At 46.9% G+C, this 17,927-nt stretch overlaps 1 protein-coding gene across 7 annotated transcripts in view; it reads right to left on the bottom strand.

Annotated features, from left to right (window-relative positions):
• stim1b (stromal interaction molecule 1b) overlaps positions 1-17,927 on the bottom strand; it is a 130,003-nt gene that overhangs the window by 53,313 nt on the left and 58,763 nt on the right. For all 7 annotated transcript variants that reach the window (XM_048532464.2, XM_048532466.2, XM_048532467.2 and 4 more), the window contains exon 2: positions 8,555-8,685. In XM_048532464.2, coding sequence (XP_048388421.1) covers positions 8,555-8,685 — 131 coding nt within the window. The remainder of the gene's footprint in view (positions 1-8,554; positions 8,686-17,927) is intronic.

Below are 17,927 nucleotides of genomic sequence, written 5' to 3'. Positions count from 1 at the left end.
TTTGGATGAGAATTTAGGAGGCACAGTTAGTAAATTTGCAGACATCGAAATTGGTGGTGAAGTGGACAGTGAAGAAGGTTATCTAAGATTACTAAGGGATCGCGATCAGTTGGGTGAAAAGGCTGAGGAGTGGCAGATGGAGTTTAATTTGGATAAATGTGAGGTATTACAATTTTGGTAAAACAGACAAGGACAGAGCCTATACAATTAATGGTAGGGTCCTGGGCAGTGATGTAGAACAGAGAGACCTAGGGGTTCAGGTACATAATTTTTTGAAAGTTGCATTGCAGGCAGACAGGGTGGTTAAGAAGGTATTCAGCACGCTTTCCTTCACTGCTCAGACCACTGTGTAGAGGAGTTAGGACATCACATTGAGGTTGCACAGGACATTGGTGAAGCCACTTTTGTTTTGGTTCACTTGTGGAACGAACTGCCGGAGAATGTAATAGACACAGGTACAATTACAACATTTACAGATATGGGCCAAACACAGGCAAGTGCAGTTTAGTTTGGGGAACTTGGTCGGCATAATCCGGTTGGACCAAACGGTCTGTATGATTCTATGAGAAAGCATGGTGCTGAGCTGAATGATCATACTGAACAGTGGAACAGGCTGGGAGGGCTGAAGGGTGTACTCTTGCTCCTATCTTCCATATCTCCGTATTTCTATGTTAACAGAAAAAAAAATGGATTTTGCATTATTCCGGCTGTTCCCTGAACACTTCAATCCCTTGATTATTGAGAATCTAGTATTTATAGGTTCTGCTTCCACCATTTTTTCAAGAAGAAAGTTCCAAAGATTCAGGACCTCAGAGAAAGAAAATCTCATCTCCACATTAACTGAGTGATCCCTTGTTTTTAAGGTAACCCTTAGTTCAAGATTCTCAAATAACAGGAAACATCCTCTCCACACCCACCCTGTCAAAACCCCTCAGGATCACGTATGTTTCACTCTCCTGAACTCCACTGGATACAAATCTTGCCTGTCTACTCTTTTCTCATAAGGTAACTACTTCCCCATGAAGGTACCAGTACAGTAACAAATCTCTGAACTGCTTCCAACACACTGACATTCTTCCTTCTATCAGATGATCAATACTATGCACTCCGGCTGTTTTCTTATCAATGTCCTGTTTAACTAAGTCATCACCTTACTACTTTCTCCTTCCCACTGCAGTTTCTCTCCAGCCAACTAGATATCCAAGAACCAAGCACTAAGCAGGCTGTCTGGACTCTTACTCTTTAATGTAGAGGGCAGTGTATATTGCCATCACACTGTCTGACTCTCTCACTACTTTCCTTTTTGGCTCCTTTCCCTTTTATGGCATTCTGTACCCTGGTGCCATGGGAGTGAGCTCACCCACCCAGCAGTCCTTACTTGCCTCAAGGCAAAGTGAAAGAACCTCACACCTGTTGGAAAACTGATTGACAACTTGGAAGATTTCCAAAGGCTGAAGGACTTGGGAAAGACAATCAGACAATCACTTCACCACGAGGATGCAGCACAAAAGAATGAGGGGTGCCAATTTTTGTCTATGGAACTCCGTGTCACAGAGAATGGTGGGGCAGAGTCCTTACGTATATTAGAGTCTTAAATAGATGCTTCATCAGTCGGGAAATCAAAGGTTACAGGGCAGGAAAATGTACGCGCGGAATGTAGGAGTAGCCGAGATCCTATTAAGTGGCAGAGCAGGCTTAAGGGGCACAATGGTCTATTTCTGTTTCTATTTCTTATGGTCTAAGGGACACGAGCTTTTGGAGGTTTACAGGAAGCACAGATACTTGTAGCACAGAAGGAAATCTGCAGCCTTTGACTCTGTGCCAGTTCTTTGCTGAATTCCATTCTCCCTGTGCTTTACGCAGTTGGGCCCTTGAAAAAATGAACTGCTTTAACACTGTCAGATTTGAACAATCTTCTGTAAAAAAAAAAATTAGCCCATCTCCACAGCAAAAATAAATAAAGTGGTTCTTGCCCTGCCAGAGAAGTCTCCGAGAGAGGGATGGACGACTACAAATGACGGCTGCAGCAATAACAGGGACAAGATTGTTGCAATCACATACAGATCCTAATACAAGACACATGATTAAATATTCAGTGAAGGATTTGTACTGTGTCTGCCTGGCATCCTGCATTGCATATTACTGTCAATGCTTAAAGTTAGAACATGCTGCAAATAGGTGAGAATTGCTTTGGAGTTCCTATAGAAACAGAGCACTCATGCTTAAGAGCTGCATTGTTAACAAGTATTTTGGAATCAGTAAACAATAGGAAAAGCATCACTTAAAGCAATAAATGTTCCATTGTGCGTCATGTAAGATTACCTTATTTCATCTCAGAATTATTCATTGTTTAATCCACGTCAGAAACAAGCTTGAAATCAGCACAGCTCAACATATAACTGGCTGAATTTAACACCCACCACATAAATTGACTCTAAACTAAGCATATCCAGGTATTCAGAGATAATGGCAACTGCAGATGCTGGAGAATCCAAGATAACAAAGTGTGGTGCTCCCGAGATGCTGCTTGGCCTGCTGTGTTCATCCAGCTCCACACTTTGATATCCAGGTATTTGATTTGTGTTGAGTGTCCCCACCAGGACTGTAGTCGTTTTATACAGTGACAGGCCTATTCCCATCAGTACTGTGCCCCAGTGTTATACTGTGACGAACCTGTGCCCATCAGTATTGTAGATAATGAAGTGTGGAGCTGGATGAACACAGCAGGCCAAGCAGCATCTCAGGAGCACAAAAGCTGACGTTTCGGGTCTAGACCCTTCATCAGAAAAGGGGGATGGGGGGAGGGAACTGGAATAAATAGGGAGAGAGGGGGAGGCGGACCGAAGATGGATAGAGAAGATAGGTGGAGAGGACAGTATAGGTGGGGAGGTGGGGAGGGGATAGGTCAGTCCGGGGAGGACGGACAGGTCAAGGAGGCGGGATGAGGTTAGTAGGTGGGAAATGGAGGTGTGGCGGGAGGAGGGGATAGGTGAGAGGAAGAACAGGTTGAGGAGGTGGGGATGAGCTGGGCTGGTTTTGGGATGCAGTGGTGGGAGGGAAGATTTTGAAACTGGTGAAGTCCACATTGATACCATTGAGCTGCAGGGTTCCCAAGCGGAATATGAGTTGCTGCTCCTGCAACCTACGGGTGGCATCATTGTGGCACTGCAGGAGGCCCATGATGGACATGTCATCTAAGGAATGGGAGGGGGTGTTGAAATGGCTTGCAACTGGGAGTGCAGTTGTTTGTTGCGAATTGAGCGTAGGTGTTCTGCAAAGCGGTCCCCAAGCCTCCGCTTGGTTTCCCCAATTTAGAGGAAGCCACATCAGGTACAGCGGATGCAGTATACCACATTGGCGGATGTGCAGGTGAACACCTTGACGTGGGAAGTCGTCTTGGGGCCTGGGATGTGGGTGATGGAGGAGGTGTAGGGGGCAAGTGTAGCACTTCCTGTGGCTGCAGGGGAAAGTGCCGGGTGTGGTGCGGTTGGATGGGAGTGTGGAGCAGACAAGGGAGTCCTAGAGAGTGTGTCTTTCTGGAAGGCATAACAAGGGCGGAGACAGAAAAATGTCTTTGGTGGTGGTTTCGGCAAGCCGCATGCATCCCAAAACCAGCCCAGCTTGTCCCCGCCTCCCTAACCTGTTCTTCCTTTCACCTATCCCCTCCTCCCTCTTCAAGCCACATCCACACTTCGTTATCTCGGATTCTCCAGCATCTGCAGTTCCCATTATCTCTGATACACCCCCATCAGTATTGTACCCAGATAACAAAGTGTGGGGCTGGTTGAACACAGCAGGCCAGGCAGCATCTTAGGAGCACAAAAGCTGACGTTTCAGGCCTTGAACCTTCATTAGAAAAGGGTGAGGGGGAGAGGATTCTGAAATAAATAGGGAGAGATGGAGAGACAGATCAAAGATGGATAGAGGAGAAGATAGGTGGAGAGGAAGCAGACAAGTTATTACAAGAGAGTTGCAGTGGGAGAGCGATCCCCTGAAGTTTGTCCGGAGGGAGGAGGGTAACTTTTCCCCTCCCACTCCCCCTCTCTGATGAAGGGTCTAGGCCCAAAATGTCAGCTTCTGTGCTCCTAAGATGCTGCTTGGCCTGCTGTGTTCATCCAGCTCCACACGTCATTATCTCGGATTCTCCAGCATCTGCAGTTCCTACTATCTCGGATACAATTTTAACCTCACTGCGAAGCCTCTTCCAGGGATGCCTAACCTGCAGAAGTTTTCAACACTAAATGATGCAAATCAATTCCAATTTGCAGCTGGTTGCCTGGGCAGTGGCCTCTCCCTTGTGCTTCCATGCCAGCTAGCAGCCATAGCTCCAACACACACAAGCTCTAGGTCAGAGCTCATACATTCACTGCTCACATCAGGGATTTCAGCTTAAAACCCAGTGCACTTCAAATAGTGCAGCATTTCCAGAGGCTTCTTAGGCAGCGCCACACAGTCGGAGGGTCAGTGCCCAGAGACAGCCGCACCGTCAGAGGGTTAGTGCTAAGGGAGCACCGTAACGTTAGAAATCTACGTCTTCAAAGCCACTGCTTCCAACAAGTTTTCAGGAAGACAATTTCAGAGAGCCTGCCTTAAATGGGCTACCATTATTTTCATATATCTATCCTGTCAATTCCTGTAAGTACTAGGGGGTCACAATTTCGAGAGACGAGAAAGAGAGACACAAATTGATAGACATTCACTTTAGGTGTACTGTTCTTGCACTGAGTTGAACTCTCCCTTGAATTATTGTGGAATTATCTATGACTTCTCAGGTAATAAAGCAATCGATGTCCAAATGCAGCACGATCTGGACAATATCCAGGCCTGAGTTGACAAGTGGTATGCAATATTTGCACCGCACAAGTGCCACACAATAATCATCTCCAACAGGAGGATATGTGACCACTGTCTCTTGACAGCCAACAGTATCACTAAATCCCCCGCTATCAACATCCTGAGGTTTACCTTTCAACTTGAGGCTTAGCTGGACTAGCCATAAAGGTGCGCTGGATATGCAAGCAGGACAGAGGCTTTTAGTAACTCATCTCCTGACTCCCCGAAACTACTCACTATTTACAAGGCACCAGTCGACAGTGTGATGGAACACTCCCCACTTGCCTGGATTGGTGCAGCCCCAACAACACCCAAGAAGCTTGACACCATCCAGGACAAAGCATCTTGCTTGATTGGCACTGTATCCACAAACATCCATTCCCTCCACCACCAAGATACTGTGCAGAAATTCACCAAAGATCCTCAGACAGCACCATCCAAACCCATGATCACTCACATCTCAAAGGTCAAAGGGCAGCAGATACATGGGAACACCAGCAGCTGCAATTCCCCTCCAATCATCCTGACTTGGAAATATATCACTGTTCCTACAACATCACTTGGTCAAAAGCCCTGGAATACCCTTCCTAAGGGCATCGTGGGTCAACCTAAGCACATGGACTGCAGCAGTTCAAGGCAGCTCACCTCCACCTTCTCCACAGGCAACTAGGGACAGGCAATAAATGTTGGCTCAGGCAACAATGCCTACATCCCACAAGTGAATAAACAAACTATCATAATCCCATTTTCCTGCACACATCCTACAGCATTCAGTTTCTTGGCAAGTAAAGGCAAGTATCCCATATGTCGTCTTAACCATTTTATCCATCAGTTCTGACATATTAAGGGACAAGTGAACATGCACACTAATGGCCCTCTGATTCTCAGTGCTTCCCAGGAACTGACCATTCATTCCATTGCTTTGTTTGTCCTGCCCAAGATCGTCACCTCTCATTTATCCGGAATAAATTCCATTGCCATTTATCAATCCATCTGAGCAGCCTGTCTGTATCCTTTTGTAGTCCAAGGCTATCCTATTTCGTTACCATCCCTCAACCCTCACCCTCTGATTCCTGCCATTCAGCCAATCAAGAATCCAATTTTCCAAATTTCCTTGGATCCCATGCACTCTAACCATTACTATCAGTTTGCCATGTGGAACCTCAGAGTCACAGAGCTGTACCGCAGGAAAACAGACCCTTCAGTCCAACTCATCCATGCCAACCAGATATCCTAAATAAATCCAGTCCCATTTGCCAGCATGTGGCCCATATCCCTTTAAACCCTTCCTTTTAATGTACCCATCCAGATGCTCCCGACAGCTCGTTAAATACGTGCACCACCCTCTGCATGAGAAAAGCTGCCCATTAGGTCCCTTTTAAATCCCTCCTGTCTCACCTTAAACCTATGGCTCCGCTACCCTGGGGAAAAGACCTTGCCCATTTACCTTATCCATGCCCACTCCATGATTTTATTAACCTCTATAAGGTCATCCCTCAGCCTCCAACGCTCCAGGGAAAATAGCCCCAGCCTATTCAGCTTCTCCCTATAGTTCAAACCCTCCAACCCTGACAACATTCCTGTAATTTTTTTCTGAACCTTTTCAAGTTTAGCAATATCCTTCCTACAGCAGGGAGACCAGAATTGCACACAGTATTCCAACAGTGGCCTAACCAATATCCTGTACAGCCACAACATGACCCTCCCAACTCCTATACTCAATGCACTAACCAATAAAGACCAGTACACTAAATACCTTCCCTATCCTGTCTGCCTGTGACTTCAGCTTCAAAGAACAATGAACTTGAACCCCAAGGCCTCTTTGTTTAGGAAAACTCCCCAACCTTAATGAAAAGCCTTGCTGAAGTCTAAGTAGACTACACCTAAAGCATTGCCCTCATCTAATCATCTGGTCACCTCTCTGAGAAACTCAATCAAGTTGGTCAGACATGGCACTCCCCTTAACAAAACCATGCTGACTGACCTTCATTAATCTATGCCTTTCCAAATGCAGAATAACTTTGTCCCTCAGAGTGGCTTCCAATAGTTTCCCCAGTGGCCTTCAGTTTCCTGGTGTATTCTCTGCTCCCTTCTTGACTAACTGTATCGCATCAGTCATCCCCCAGTCCTCTGGCACCTCTCCTACGGCCAGAGGGGAACTGAAATTTATTGTTAGCTCCTCTGCTATGTTCTCCCTTGTCTCACTCAACAACTGGAGATATATTTCATCGTCCCTGGAGATTTATTTACTTTTAAGACTTCCTGACCCCCTATCTGCGCTAATTTATTTAATTGTATCACAGATCTTCTCCCTGGTCTCTATACCCATATCATCCCACTCACTAGTGAACACCAAGACAAACATTTAGAACTCGGCCAACATTCTCTGGCTTCATATTTAAATAGACTGCGGCTCACCTTCTCAAAGCCCAGTAAGTTACACACACATTCAAGAAGCATATTTTTAAAGAAACACAGTGAGGCAGGCGCGCAGGGGAGGGGGAGAGGGAGAGAGGGAGAGAGGCGTGCGGGGGAGAGGGAGGGGCATGCGGGGGGAGAGAAAGGGGCGCAAGAGACAGAGAGACTGGTATAGACAGGGGCAGGCAGAGATGAAGAGAAATAATGGCAGCTGGGGGTGGGCGAGAAAGTCAGTGAGGAAGACAGCTGGGGGGAGACACAGGAGAGAGAGCGAGGGGGAGAGCGAGGGGGAGAGCGAGGGGGAGAGCGAGGGGGAGAGCGAGGGGGAGAGCGAGGGGGAGAGCGAGGGGGAGAGCGAGGGGGAGAGCGAGGGGGAGAGCGAGGGGGAGAGCGAGGGGGAGAGCGAGGGGGAGAGCGAGGGGGAGAGCGAGGGGGAGAGCGAGGGGGAGAGCGAGGGGGAGAGCGAGGGGGAGAGCGAGGGGGAGAGCGAGGGGGAGAGCGAGGGCAGCTTACAAAGAAACACAGAGAGAGGGGAGAAGAGGTGGAATAAAGAAGGGATAGAGAGAGATAAAGTGGGGGGGGGTGGGCGAGCGAGGGGGTGGGGGAGGGTGGGCGAGCGAGGGGGAGAGCATGGGACAAGGGAGTCATGGAGAGAGTGGTCCATCCGGAAGGCAGACAAGGGTGGGGTAGGAAAAATGTCTCTGGTGGTGGGGTAGGATTGCAGATGGCGGAAATGTCGGAGGATGACGTGTTGGATCCAGAGGTTGGTGGGGTGGTATGTGAGGACGAGGGGGATTCCCTTTGGACGGTTATTGCGGGGGCAGGGTGTGAAGGATGTGTTGCAGGAAATGCGTGAGACACAGTCGAGCGTGTTCTTGACCACTGCAGGGGAGATGTTGCGGTCCTTGCAGAACGAGGACATTTGGGATGTGCGGGAATGGAATGCCTCATCCTGGGAGCAGATGCGGCAGAGGCGAATGAATTAGAAATAGGTGATAGAAATTTTGCAGGAAGGTGGGTCGGAGGAGGTGTAGTCTAGGTAGCTGTGGGAGTCGGTGGGCTTGAAATGGATATTGGTTTTTAGGTGGTTGCCTGCAATGGAGACAGATAGGTCGAGGAAGGTGAGGGATGTGTTGGAGATGGTCCAGGAGAACTTGAGGTTGGGGCAGATGAAGGGTTGAGGCCTGAAACGTCATCCTTTGTGTTCCTAAGATGCTGCTTGGCCTGCTGTGTTCATCCAGCTCCACACTTTGTTATCTCGGATTCTCCAGCATCTGCAGTTCCCATTAGCACTGTTACTGACCTCATCACTCTCCTCCACATCAACATTTCCATTCGCATCATCGTCCATCTGTTTGTGTATACTCATAATGGCTTCAAAGCGGAGTACTTCCTCCTCGATGTGGCATGAAGCTTCATCAATCTTGCACAGGTCTGAAAGGAGGAACAAAGTTAGATTGTGAATTAACAATGTGTTCTGAAGGAAACACATGCAACGACATTAACACCCATCTCTGGGGTGCACGTACAATGGCGGGTTATGAAGATGCCAGTTTTCCCTCCAAACCCAGTATGGTACCCATGGAATTTATACCCAATCCTCTAAGGATGTCAGCCTAATATGCTTTGGGAAATGATCTGAAATAGTGAGTTTTGAGAAGATTTGTAGCTCAGGTTGAGGTTCTGGATGTGAGTTTGCTCGCTGAGCTGGAAGGTTCGTTTTCAGATGTTTCGTCACAATTCTAGGTAACATCATCAGTGAGCCTCCGGAGAAGCGCTGGTGTTATGTCCCGCTTTCTATTTATCTGTTTAGGTTTCCTTGGGTTGGTGATGTCATTTCCCGTGTTGGTGATGTCACTTACAGTTCTTTTTCTCAGAGGATGGTAGATGGGCTCCAAATCAATGTGTTTGTTGATGGAGTTCTGGTTAGAATGCCATGCTTCTAGGAATTCTCGTGCGTGTCTCTGTTTGGCTTGTCCTAGGATGGATGTGTTCTCCCAATCAAAGTGGTGTTCTTCCTCATCTGTGTATGTAAGGACACTAGTGATAGTGGATCAAGTCTTTTTGTGGCTAGTTGATGTTCGTGTATCCTGGTGGCTAGCTTTCTGCCTGTTTGTCCACTTCACCGGAGGCTCACTGACCATGTTACCTAGAATGGTGACAAAGTCTGAAAACTAACCTTCCAGCTCAGTGAGCAAACTCACATCCATGATCTGAAATAATTCCTCACTCTCCTCTTGTAAACATTTCTGAAATAAGAATGTAAAGGGCAGGGTGACATTATACACCCTAATCCTTGGCAGTTAAGTGTTTGAAGTATTAGAACCAGATACACACTACACTGCAGGCTGTGAAGCAGCACAGAATGAGAGAGCTGGGCCAGAAACCAAGTTACAGACATTCAAATGCTCTGTGGTTGCAAAGCCTAGCCTTTTAACGAAGGCCTGTCTACACAGTCCCCTCACTGGGATTTCATAGAAGACCAAGGTTGAGAGCAGGGTAACAAAACCTGACTCTCAGTTGCTTTGTGGTTTGTGAAGCAGTTCCAGCAGACCTTTCCTGCTCATAAGTGTGAATTACGGTCAACCTTGTAAATCACCAATTCAAAACTTGAATTTAGCTTCAGTATCACTGCTGCCTGTGTCGGTAAAGTAGGATGCAGAGGCTTGTACGCCGGGTCTTAGTTTTGCAAATTTTACTAGAATCCAAAGTGAAAACATTCAACAGATCTGGCAGCAGTAGAGAAAAAAAAGTTTAATATTCCAGAACTTATTCTGATGAAAGATCAAAGACCTGAACATTAATTCTGCTTTTCTCTCCAGAGAAACCACCAGACCTACAGAGAATTTCCACCATTTTCCATTTTTATTGTGCAAACTGGCACTTGGGCCAGGCAGTATCAGCTTGACAGTGGCATCCTTTTAGAGATCTATAACTCTTATTACTCCAGAGTGGGAATATCAGCCAAGACCATAACATTTACAGTCCCACCTTTAGAACACAGAACAATACAGCGCAGAACAGGCCCTTCTGCCCTCAATGTTGCGTCGACCTATGAACTGATCTAAGCCCATCCCCTACACTATCCCATCATCATCTATCTGCTTATCCAAGGACTGTTTAAATGCCCCTAATGTGGCTGAGCTAACTACATCGCAAGATCTTGAACAGTTGAAGAAGTGAAATCAATGCCAGTGGCACCCACACAAATGTGAGGAAACTTGCTATACATGAACCTATACTGTCTGTTTCATTGGGTTCTAAAGAAGGTTCATCGGACTCGAAATGTTAACTCTATTGCTCTCTTCACAGATGCTGCCAAACCTGCTGAGTTTCATCCAGTGGAGCTGCATGAACACAGCAGGCCCAGCAGCATCTTAGGAGCACAAAAGCTGATGTTTTGGGTCTAGACCCTTCTTCAGAGAGGGGGATGGGGAGAGGGTTCTGAAATAAATAGGGAGAGAGGGGGAGGTGGACTGAAGATGGATAGAGGAGAAGATAGGTGGAGAGGAGAGTTTAGGTGAGGAGGTAGGGAGGGGATAGGTCAGTCCGGGGAGGACGGACAGGTCAAGGAGGCGGGATGAGGTTAGTAGGTAGGAAATAGAGGTGCGGCTTGGGGTGGGAAGAGGGAATAGGTGAGAGGAAGAACTGGTTAGGGAGGCAAGGACGAGCTGGGCTGGTTTTGGGATGCAGTGGGGGGAGGGGAGATTTTGAAGCTGGTGAAATCCACATTGATACCATTGGGCTGCAGGGTTCCTAAGTGGAATATGAGTTGCTGTTCCTGCAACCTACGGGTGGCATCATTATGGCACTGCAGGAGGCCCAGGGTGGACATGTCGTCTAAGGAATGGGAGGGGGAGTTAAAATGGTTCGCGACTGGGAGGTGCAGTTGTTTATTGCAAACCGAGCGGAGGTGTTCTGCAAAGTGGTCCCCAAGCCTCCGCTTGGTTTCCCCAATGGACAGGGAGCCACAACGGGTACAGTGGATGCAGTGTACCACATTGGCGGATGTGCAGGTGAACGTCTGATTAATATGGAAAGTCATCTTGAGGCCTGGGATGGGGGCGAAGGAGGAGGTGTGGGGGCAAGTATAGCACTTCCTGCGGTTGCAGGGAAAAGTGCCGGGTGTGGTGGGGTTGGATGGGAGCGTGGAGCGGACAAGGGAGTCACGGAGAGACTGGTCTCTCCGGAAGGCAGGCAAAGGTGGGGATGGAAAAATGTCGTTAGTGGTGGGGTCGGATTGTTGACGGCGGAAGTGTCGGAGGATGATGCGTTGTATCTGGAGGTTGGTGGGGTTACTTCTTGCTTCTTTTGCACACAGTTCAGCTTCACTGGATAATTGGACTGAGGGACAGAAGCGCCCAGTGATGGTATACCAAGGTGAGGCATGAGCAATATGGAAATCTCTAGCAATCATTGGCCAAGATATTAACTACAACTCGACAAGCTCCCACTGGCAACACTGGCTGAGAGTGGCCTCCTTGATTCGTGACAGCAACACTCTCAGTTGAAGTGGACAAATGGAGGGAAGGGTCACTAGGTGCAAGGTGGAGGGAGGTGGAGGGGGGTGCAGTGGAAGCAACAATATAGACACGTTTTCCCAGCCACCATCAGTTCTGAGGAAGGGTCACTGGGCCCAAAACGTTAACTCTCCTTTTTCCTTCACATATGCTGCCAGACCTGCTGAGCATTTTCAGCAACTTTGTTTTTGTCCCTGAATATAGACAGGTTACTAGCTAAATGATCAGTATGCATCTTGATTCTGCATCTTACGGTAGGTATATTACAGAAGCAGTGATCAGAGTGATGGAGGCAGATTAGTTCAATTGGCTGGGTGGTTGGCTTTAGGTTCAAATCATCAATTTGATTCCCATCCTAACTGAGGCAGCCTTTGGACCTGACTCCTCACCTAACCTGGAGAGTGGAAGGCAATGGCAAAACACCACTGACTTAGTTACCAAGAGGACAACTGCAGGTGAAGAATCAGCAATCAATGAACATGGACACACCACTCTCTGTGTGGAGAAACTGCTGGACCAGTTTGCACTGAAGGGCCTGTTTCCATGCTCCATATACTCTGTGAGTCTGAGATTTGCCTCCAGGCAGCACACAATGACAAGACAGCCTAGTTTGATAGGGCAACGCTTAGCCCATCAACACTCCCCAGCTTTTAGGTTAAGGATTTTACTTTCTCTCCACCTTTTGTTCAATTCTGTGGTTGTTATAATATTGCATAGCAAATCTAGAGAACATGAGCTCAAATTCTACTATTTTTAGACTTCTGGAATTTGAATTTAATTTTAAAACACTGGAGATAAAAATGGTGCCTAATTTTAGTTAAAAACATAACTCTTTTTTTAAAGAAGGGAAGGCTGCTGTCAGACAGTTTGATCCCAGTGAGACGGAAATCCTGCAGTTAACCAACATGGTTAAAGTCATAATCACTCTTACAAACCACTCAATTGCATCAAGCTACTCAGGGCAAACTAGAAATAAATGTCGGCCTCACCAGAAACACCCACATCTCGACAACTAATAAAGGAAAACCTTTTCCAATTTGTGGTGATGTAGTAAATATGGGAACAGGTTGTGCAGTGTTTAAACAGAACTCATCCTTCAGGCAACTAATACAAAGCAATTACTGAGGAATGAGGCAGTGTCATTGTTTGGTCTCCTTATTTCCCTGAGCCAGCCGTGACTGACATCCACAGCAGGAAAACGGAAAGGAACACTTATAACTGAACATCCTCAAATCTCATTGCCAAAGGCCTTTTAGTGGAACAGCAAATGCCAGGCATGCTTTGTAGATAGACTGGTGTAAACCATCCCTATTTTTATATTCAGTAATTCCTTCAACAGGTGTTTAGAGAGGCTGGTCGCAACCACTGTGTTTATTCCTTTCAGAGAATTGGGTCATTGAGATTGTCATATTTCTAACAGACTGACAAGGCTTATGTCAATAGCAAATAAAAACTGAAAGAACTGTGGATGCTACAAATCAGGAACAAAAACAAGGTTGTTGGAAAAGCTCAGCAGGTCTGGCTGCATCTGTGAAGGAAAAACCAGAGTTAACGTTTTGGGTCCAGTGACCCTTCCTCAGAACTGAACTGAATTGAGTTCAGTTCTGAGGAAGGGTCACTGGGCCCATAACATTAACTCTTTTTCCTTCACAGATGCTGCCAGACCTGCTGAGCTTTTCCAGCAACTTTGTTCTTGATTCTTATTTCAATAGCAGCCTCTCTTAACTCTTGACTCAACTATTCTGATGTTCTGTAGGCTGACATCCTAACTGCTGCTCTCCACAGACTAAAGTTCAAACAAAACATTGGTGCCTACAATCTACCTCACACCCAGCAGTCATATGTCAGTGACCTCCATCCGTTCTTGGCTTAGCAACATCTTTATTTTAAAAATTTTCAGTTTTCTTTTCAGGTCCCTCTAATATGTCACTGCTCCTATCCTTTCCAAACTGGCTGAGATCTCTGTACTCTTTCCATTCTGGTCTCTTGAAATCTGTGATTTGAGTCACTCCATATCAACAGCCATGAATTCTCTCCCCAAATTTATCACTCATTCCTATTTTAAAACGCTTCTTGAAATCTATCTTTGATGAAGATTTTGGTCACCTGTCCTGATGCACCCTTGTTCGGTGTCAAAATATGTTGGACAATCATACCTGCAAAACTTCTTGGAGTGTTTTATTGTGTTAAAGGTGTTACAGAAATGCAAATTACTTTTATAGTCATTAAATCACAGAGATGGTGAAGCAGGACCGATGTCAGAAGTTGTAACTAGACATGCTCTAGGCTTTCTCAGTTTTATGTTTTTGTTTAAAAACATTTCTTCCCTGCAGCCTTCCCTCCCACCACTTCATTCTGGAAAGCAGATTCAACATGAGGCACTGTGTATATTGAAGCCATCACACTCAACATTAGAACAGTGGCCTAGAGGAATGACCAGTGGGAAAATGAGGAGTAATGACTGTCGAAATGGTAGTTCTTATTTCAAGAAGTGAAATTTAACATGAGGAAGCGATGCTTCAGTTCAATGGGCCATGGACAGACCGTGCTGGGAGCAATTGGGATCAGTTCTGGGCACCACATTCCAGGAGGAGAGATCGGCCTCACAGAGGCAGCTTCACAGGTCCACCAGAATGATTCCAGGGCTAAAAGTGGTACATTAGAAGGACAGGTTACACAGGCCTGTGTCCTCTCGAGGCACAATCTGATCACCATGTTTATGACAATGAAAGACTAGATACACAGTGTGAAATCCTGCTTCTCCTGAATTTTCATACATGATCTTAAAAAGCTAGAAAGATCCTGGTGACAATTTCTTCCAATGGGAAAACCCAGAAAATCAGGAGCATTGTTACAGATTTAGATTGCTGAGGGGTGAAATGGTAGTAGAATACTGGAACGAGCTTCCCTAAAGGGTGTGGATATTGCAAGTTAAATTAAATTTTGCAACAGAGAACCACAGACTTTTGTGAGGGATGCAGAATAAATCAAGTTGAGGTACTGATTAGCCATAATCTAACAGAATGGCAGATTGAGCTCAAGGAGCATTTTCCCACATTCTGATGTTCAGAATTAGTTTTTTTTTATAACTCATTCAAAGGATGAGGGTGTTGCTGACCAGGCAGCATTTATTGTCCATCCCTAATTGCCCAGAGGGCAGTTGAGAGTCAACCACAATGCAGTGGGTCTGGAGTCACAAGTAGTCCAGACAAGGTAAGGATGGCAGGTTTCCTTCCCTAAAGGAAATTAGTGAATCAGATGGGTTTTTCCGACAATCGACAATGGATTCACGGTCATCATTAGATTCTTAATTCCTGATATTTACTGAATTCAAATTCCACCATCTGCCATGGCAGGATTTGAACCCGGACCCCAGAACATTACCCGGGTCTCTGGATTAACAGTCCAGTGATAATACCACAACGCCATTGCCTCCCCCTTATTGGCCATGATCGAACGGAGAAGCAGACTCAATGGGCCGAATGACCTGATTTGGTCCTACAGCTTATGGTCTAAATAAACATTGCTCATGAACTGTATAGGAATAAAGGAAAATATAATGATAAAATTTGTCCTAAAGCAGACAGTCTGTGCAACTTAGAGCAATGACAGGGATATATTCAGAAGATTAACGGCAAACAGTTTAATTTCTGAAGGGTCTAGGTTGAAACGTCAGCCTTCCTGCTAACCTGATGCTGCTTGGCCTGCTGTGTTCATCCAGCTCTACACCTTGTTATCTCAGATTCTCTAGCATCTGCAGTTCCTACTATATCTAACTCCAGATATATTTTATTTTACATTCTCAATCGATGAAATGTATTGAACAGTTCAGGTTAATAGAACTGGATTACTAGTTGATGCAATTAGCCAAATGCAACTCAGTAAATTAAGCAGAGATAATGGGAACTGCAGATGCTGGAGAATCCAAGATAACAATGTGTGGAGCTGGAAGAACACAGCAGGCCAAGCAGCAGATTTTGTGCTCCTAAGACCTGCTGTGTTCATCTAGCTCTACACTTTGTTATCTCAGTAAATTAAGCAATAGTTTTCCAGATTAGCAGGGGAATATTGGAAGACTGGACATTAAACCGCTCAGTTGATTTGATGTGGAATTAGCATGAAACTATTTAAGCTGACAACTTACCAGCCTCTTTGTAGGTTACGTGGAACAATCCCTCTTCCGCACCTACACAGGCCCCAAACCCCACCTCTTCCGCCGTTACATTGATGACTGTATCGGCGCCGCCTCTTGCTCCCCAGAGGAGCTCCAACAGTTCATCCACTTCAACACCTTCCACCCCAACCTTCAGTTCACCTGGGCCATCTCCAGCACATCCCAAACCTTCTTGGACCTCTCAGTCTCCATCTCAGGCAACCAGCTTGTAGCTGATGTCCATTTCAAGCCCACCGACTCCCACAGATACCTATAATACACCTCCTCCCACCCACCCTCCTGCAAAAATTCCATCCCCTATTCCCAATTCCTCCGCCTCCGCCGCATCTGCTCCCAAGATGAGGCATTCCACTCCCGCATATCCCAGACGTCCAAGTTCTTCAAGGACCACAACTTTCCCCCCACAGTGGTTGAGAACGCCCTCGACCGCGTCTCCCGCATTTCCCGCAACACATCCCTCACACCCCGCCCCCGCCACAACCGCCTTAAGAGGATCCCCCTCGTTCTCACACACCACCCCACCAACCTCCGGATACAACGCATCATCCTCCGACACTTCTGCCATTTACAATCCGACCCCACCACCCAAGACATTTTTCCATCCCCACCCTTGTTTGCTTTCCAGAGAGACCACTCTCTCCGTGACTCCCTTGTTCGCTCCACACTGCCCTCCAACCCCACCACACCCGGCACCTTCCCCTGCAACCGCAGGAAATGCTACACTTGCCCCCACACCTCCTCCCTCACCCCTATCCCAGGCCCCAAGATGACTTTCCATATTAAGCAGAGGTTCACCTGCACATCTGCCAATGTGGTATACTGCATCCACTGTACCCAGTATGGGTTCCTCTACATTGGGGAAACCAAGCGGAGGCTTGGGGACCGCTTTGCAGAACACCTCCGCTCAGTTCACAATAAACAACTGTACCTCCCAGTCGCAAACCATTTCCACTCCCCCTCCCATTCTTTAGATGACATGTCCATCATGGGCCTCCTGCAGTGCCACAATGATGCCACCCGAAGGTTGCAGGAGCAGCAACTCATATTCCGCTTGGGAACCCTGCAGCCCAATGATATCAATGTGGACTTCACCAGCTTCAAAATCTCCCCTTCCCCCACCGCATCCCAAAACCAGCCCAGTTCGTTCCCTCCCCCCACTGCACCACACAACCAGCCCAGCTCTTCCCCTCCACCCATGCATCCCAAAACCAGTCCAGCCTGTCTCTGCCTCCCTAACCTGTTCTTCCTCTCACCCATCCCTTCCTCCCACCCCAAGCTGCACCTGCATCTCCTACCTACTAACCTCATCCCACCTCCTTGACCTGTCCATCTTCCCTGGATTGACCTATCCCCTCCCCACCTCCCCACCTATACTCTCCTCTCCACCTATCTTCTTTTCTCTCCATCTTCGGTCCGCCTCCCCCTCTCTCCCTATTTATTCCAGAACCCTCACCCCATCCCCCTCTCTGATGAAGGGTCTAGGCCCAAAACGTCAGCTTTTGTGCTCCTGAGATGCTGCTTGGCCTGCTGAGTTCATCCAGCTTCACACTTTATTAACTTACCGAAACAGACCACTTATAACAAAGGAAAAGCTGCTAATTTTTCAGAATGATATCGGTATCTCCCTCATGTTTACCAGTCATTGGGGGTGTATTAATGACAGGAACTTCTTTCCAGCCCCATCGGAGGCTCTGACGCATTCTTTATCACGTGTGGGTAAAAGTGAAGCAGGTGATCACAACATCAGCTAGTGCATAGTTAATATGATAACAGGTCATACCATGGACAAATCACACACAGCCCAGCCCTCAGGAACCAGAGGTAGGAGCCCCGAGGGCTTGGCCAGAGACAATTGGGCTATAATACCCTAAAGAAACAGGGAGGATGTTAAAGAAGCTGCGACGGTGAGATAACTGTTTTTTGCACTAGATTAGAGGCGGGAATCAACAGCAGCACTCCTCAGTCGTGGGGTCAGAACATAT

This window comes from Stegostoma tigrinum, chromosome 6, assembly GCF_030684315.1.
Source record: "Stegostoma tigrinum isolate sSteTig4 chromosome 6, sSteTig4.hap1, whole genome shotgun sequence".
NCBI lineage: Eukaryota > Metazoa > Chordata > Chondrichthyes > Orectolobiformes > Stegostomatidae > Stegostoma > Stegostoma tigrinum.
Note: the sequence above shows the minus strand (reverse complement) of the source record. Positions and strands in the feature narration are given on the sequence as shown.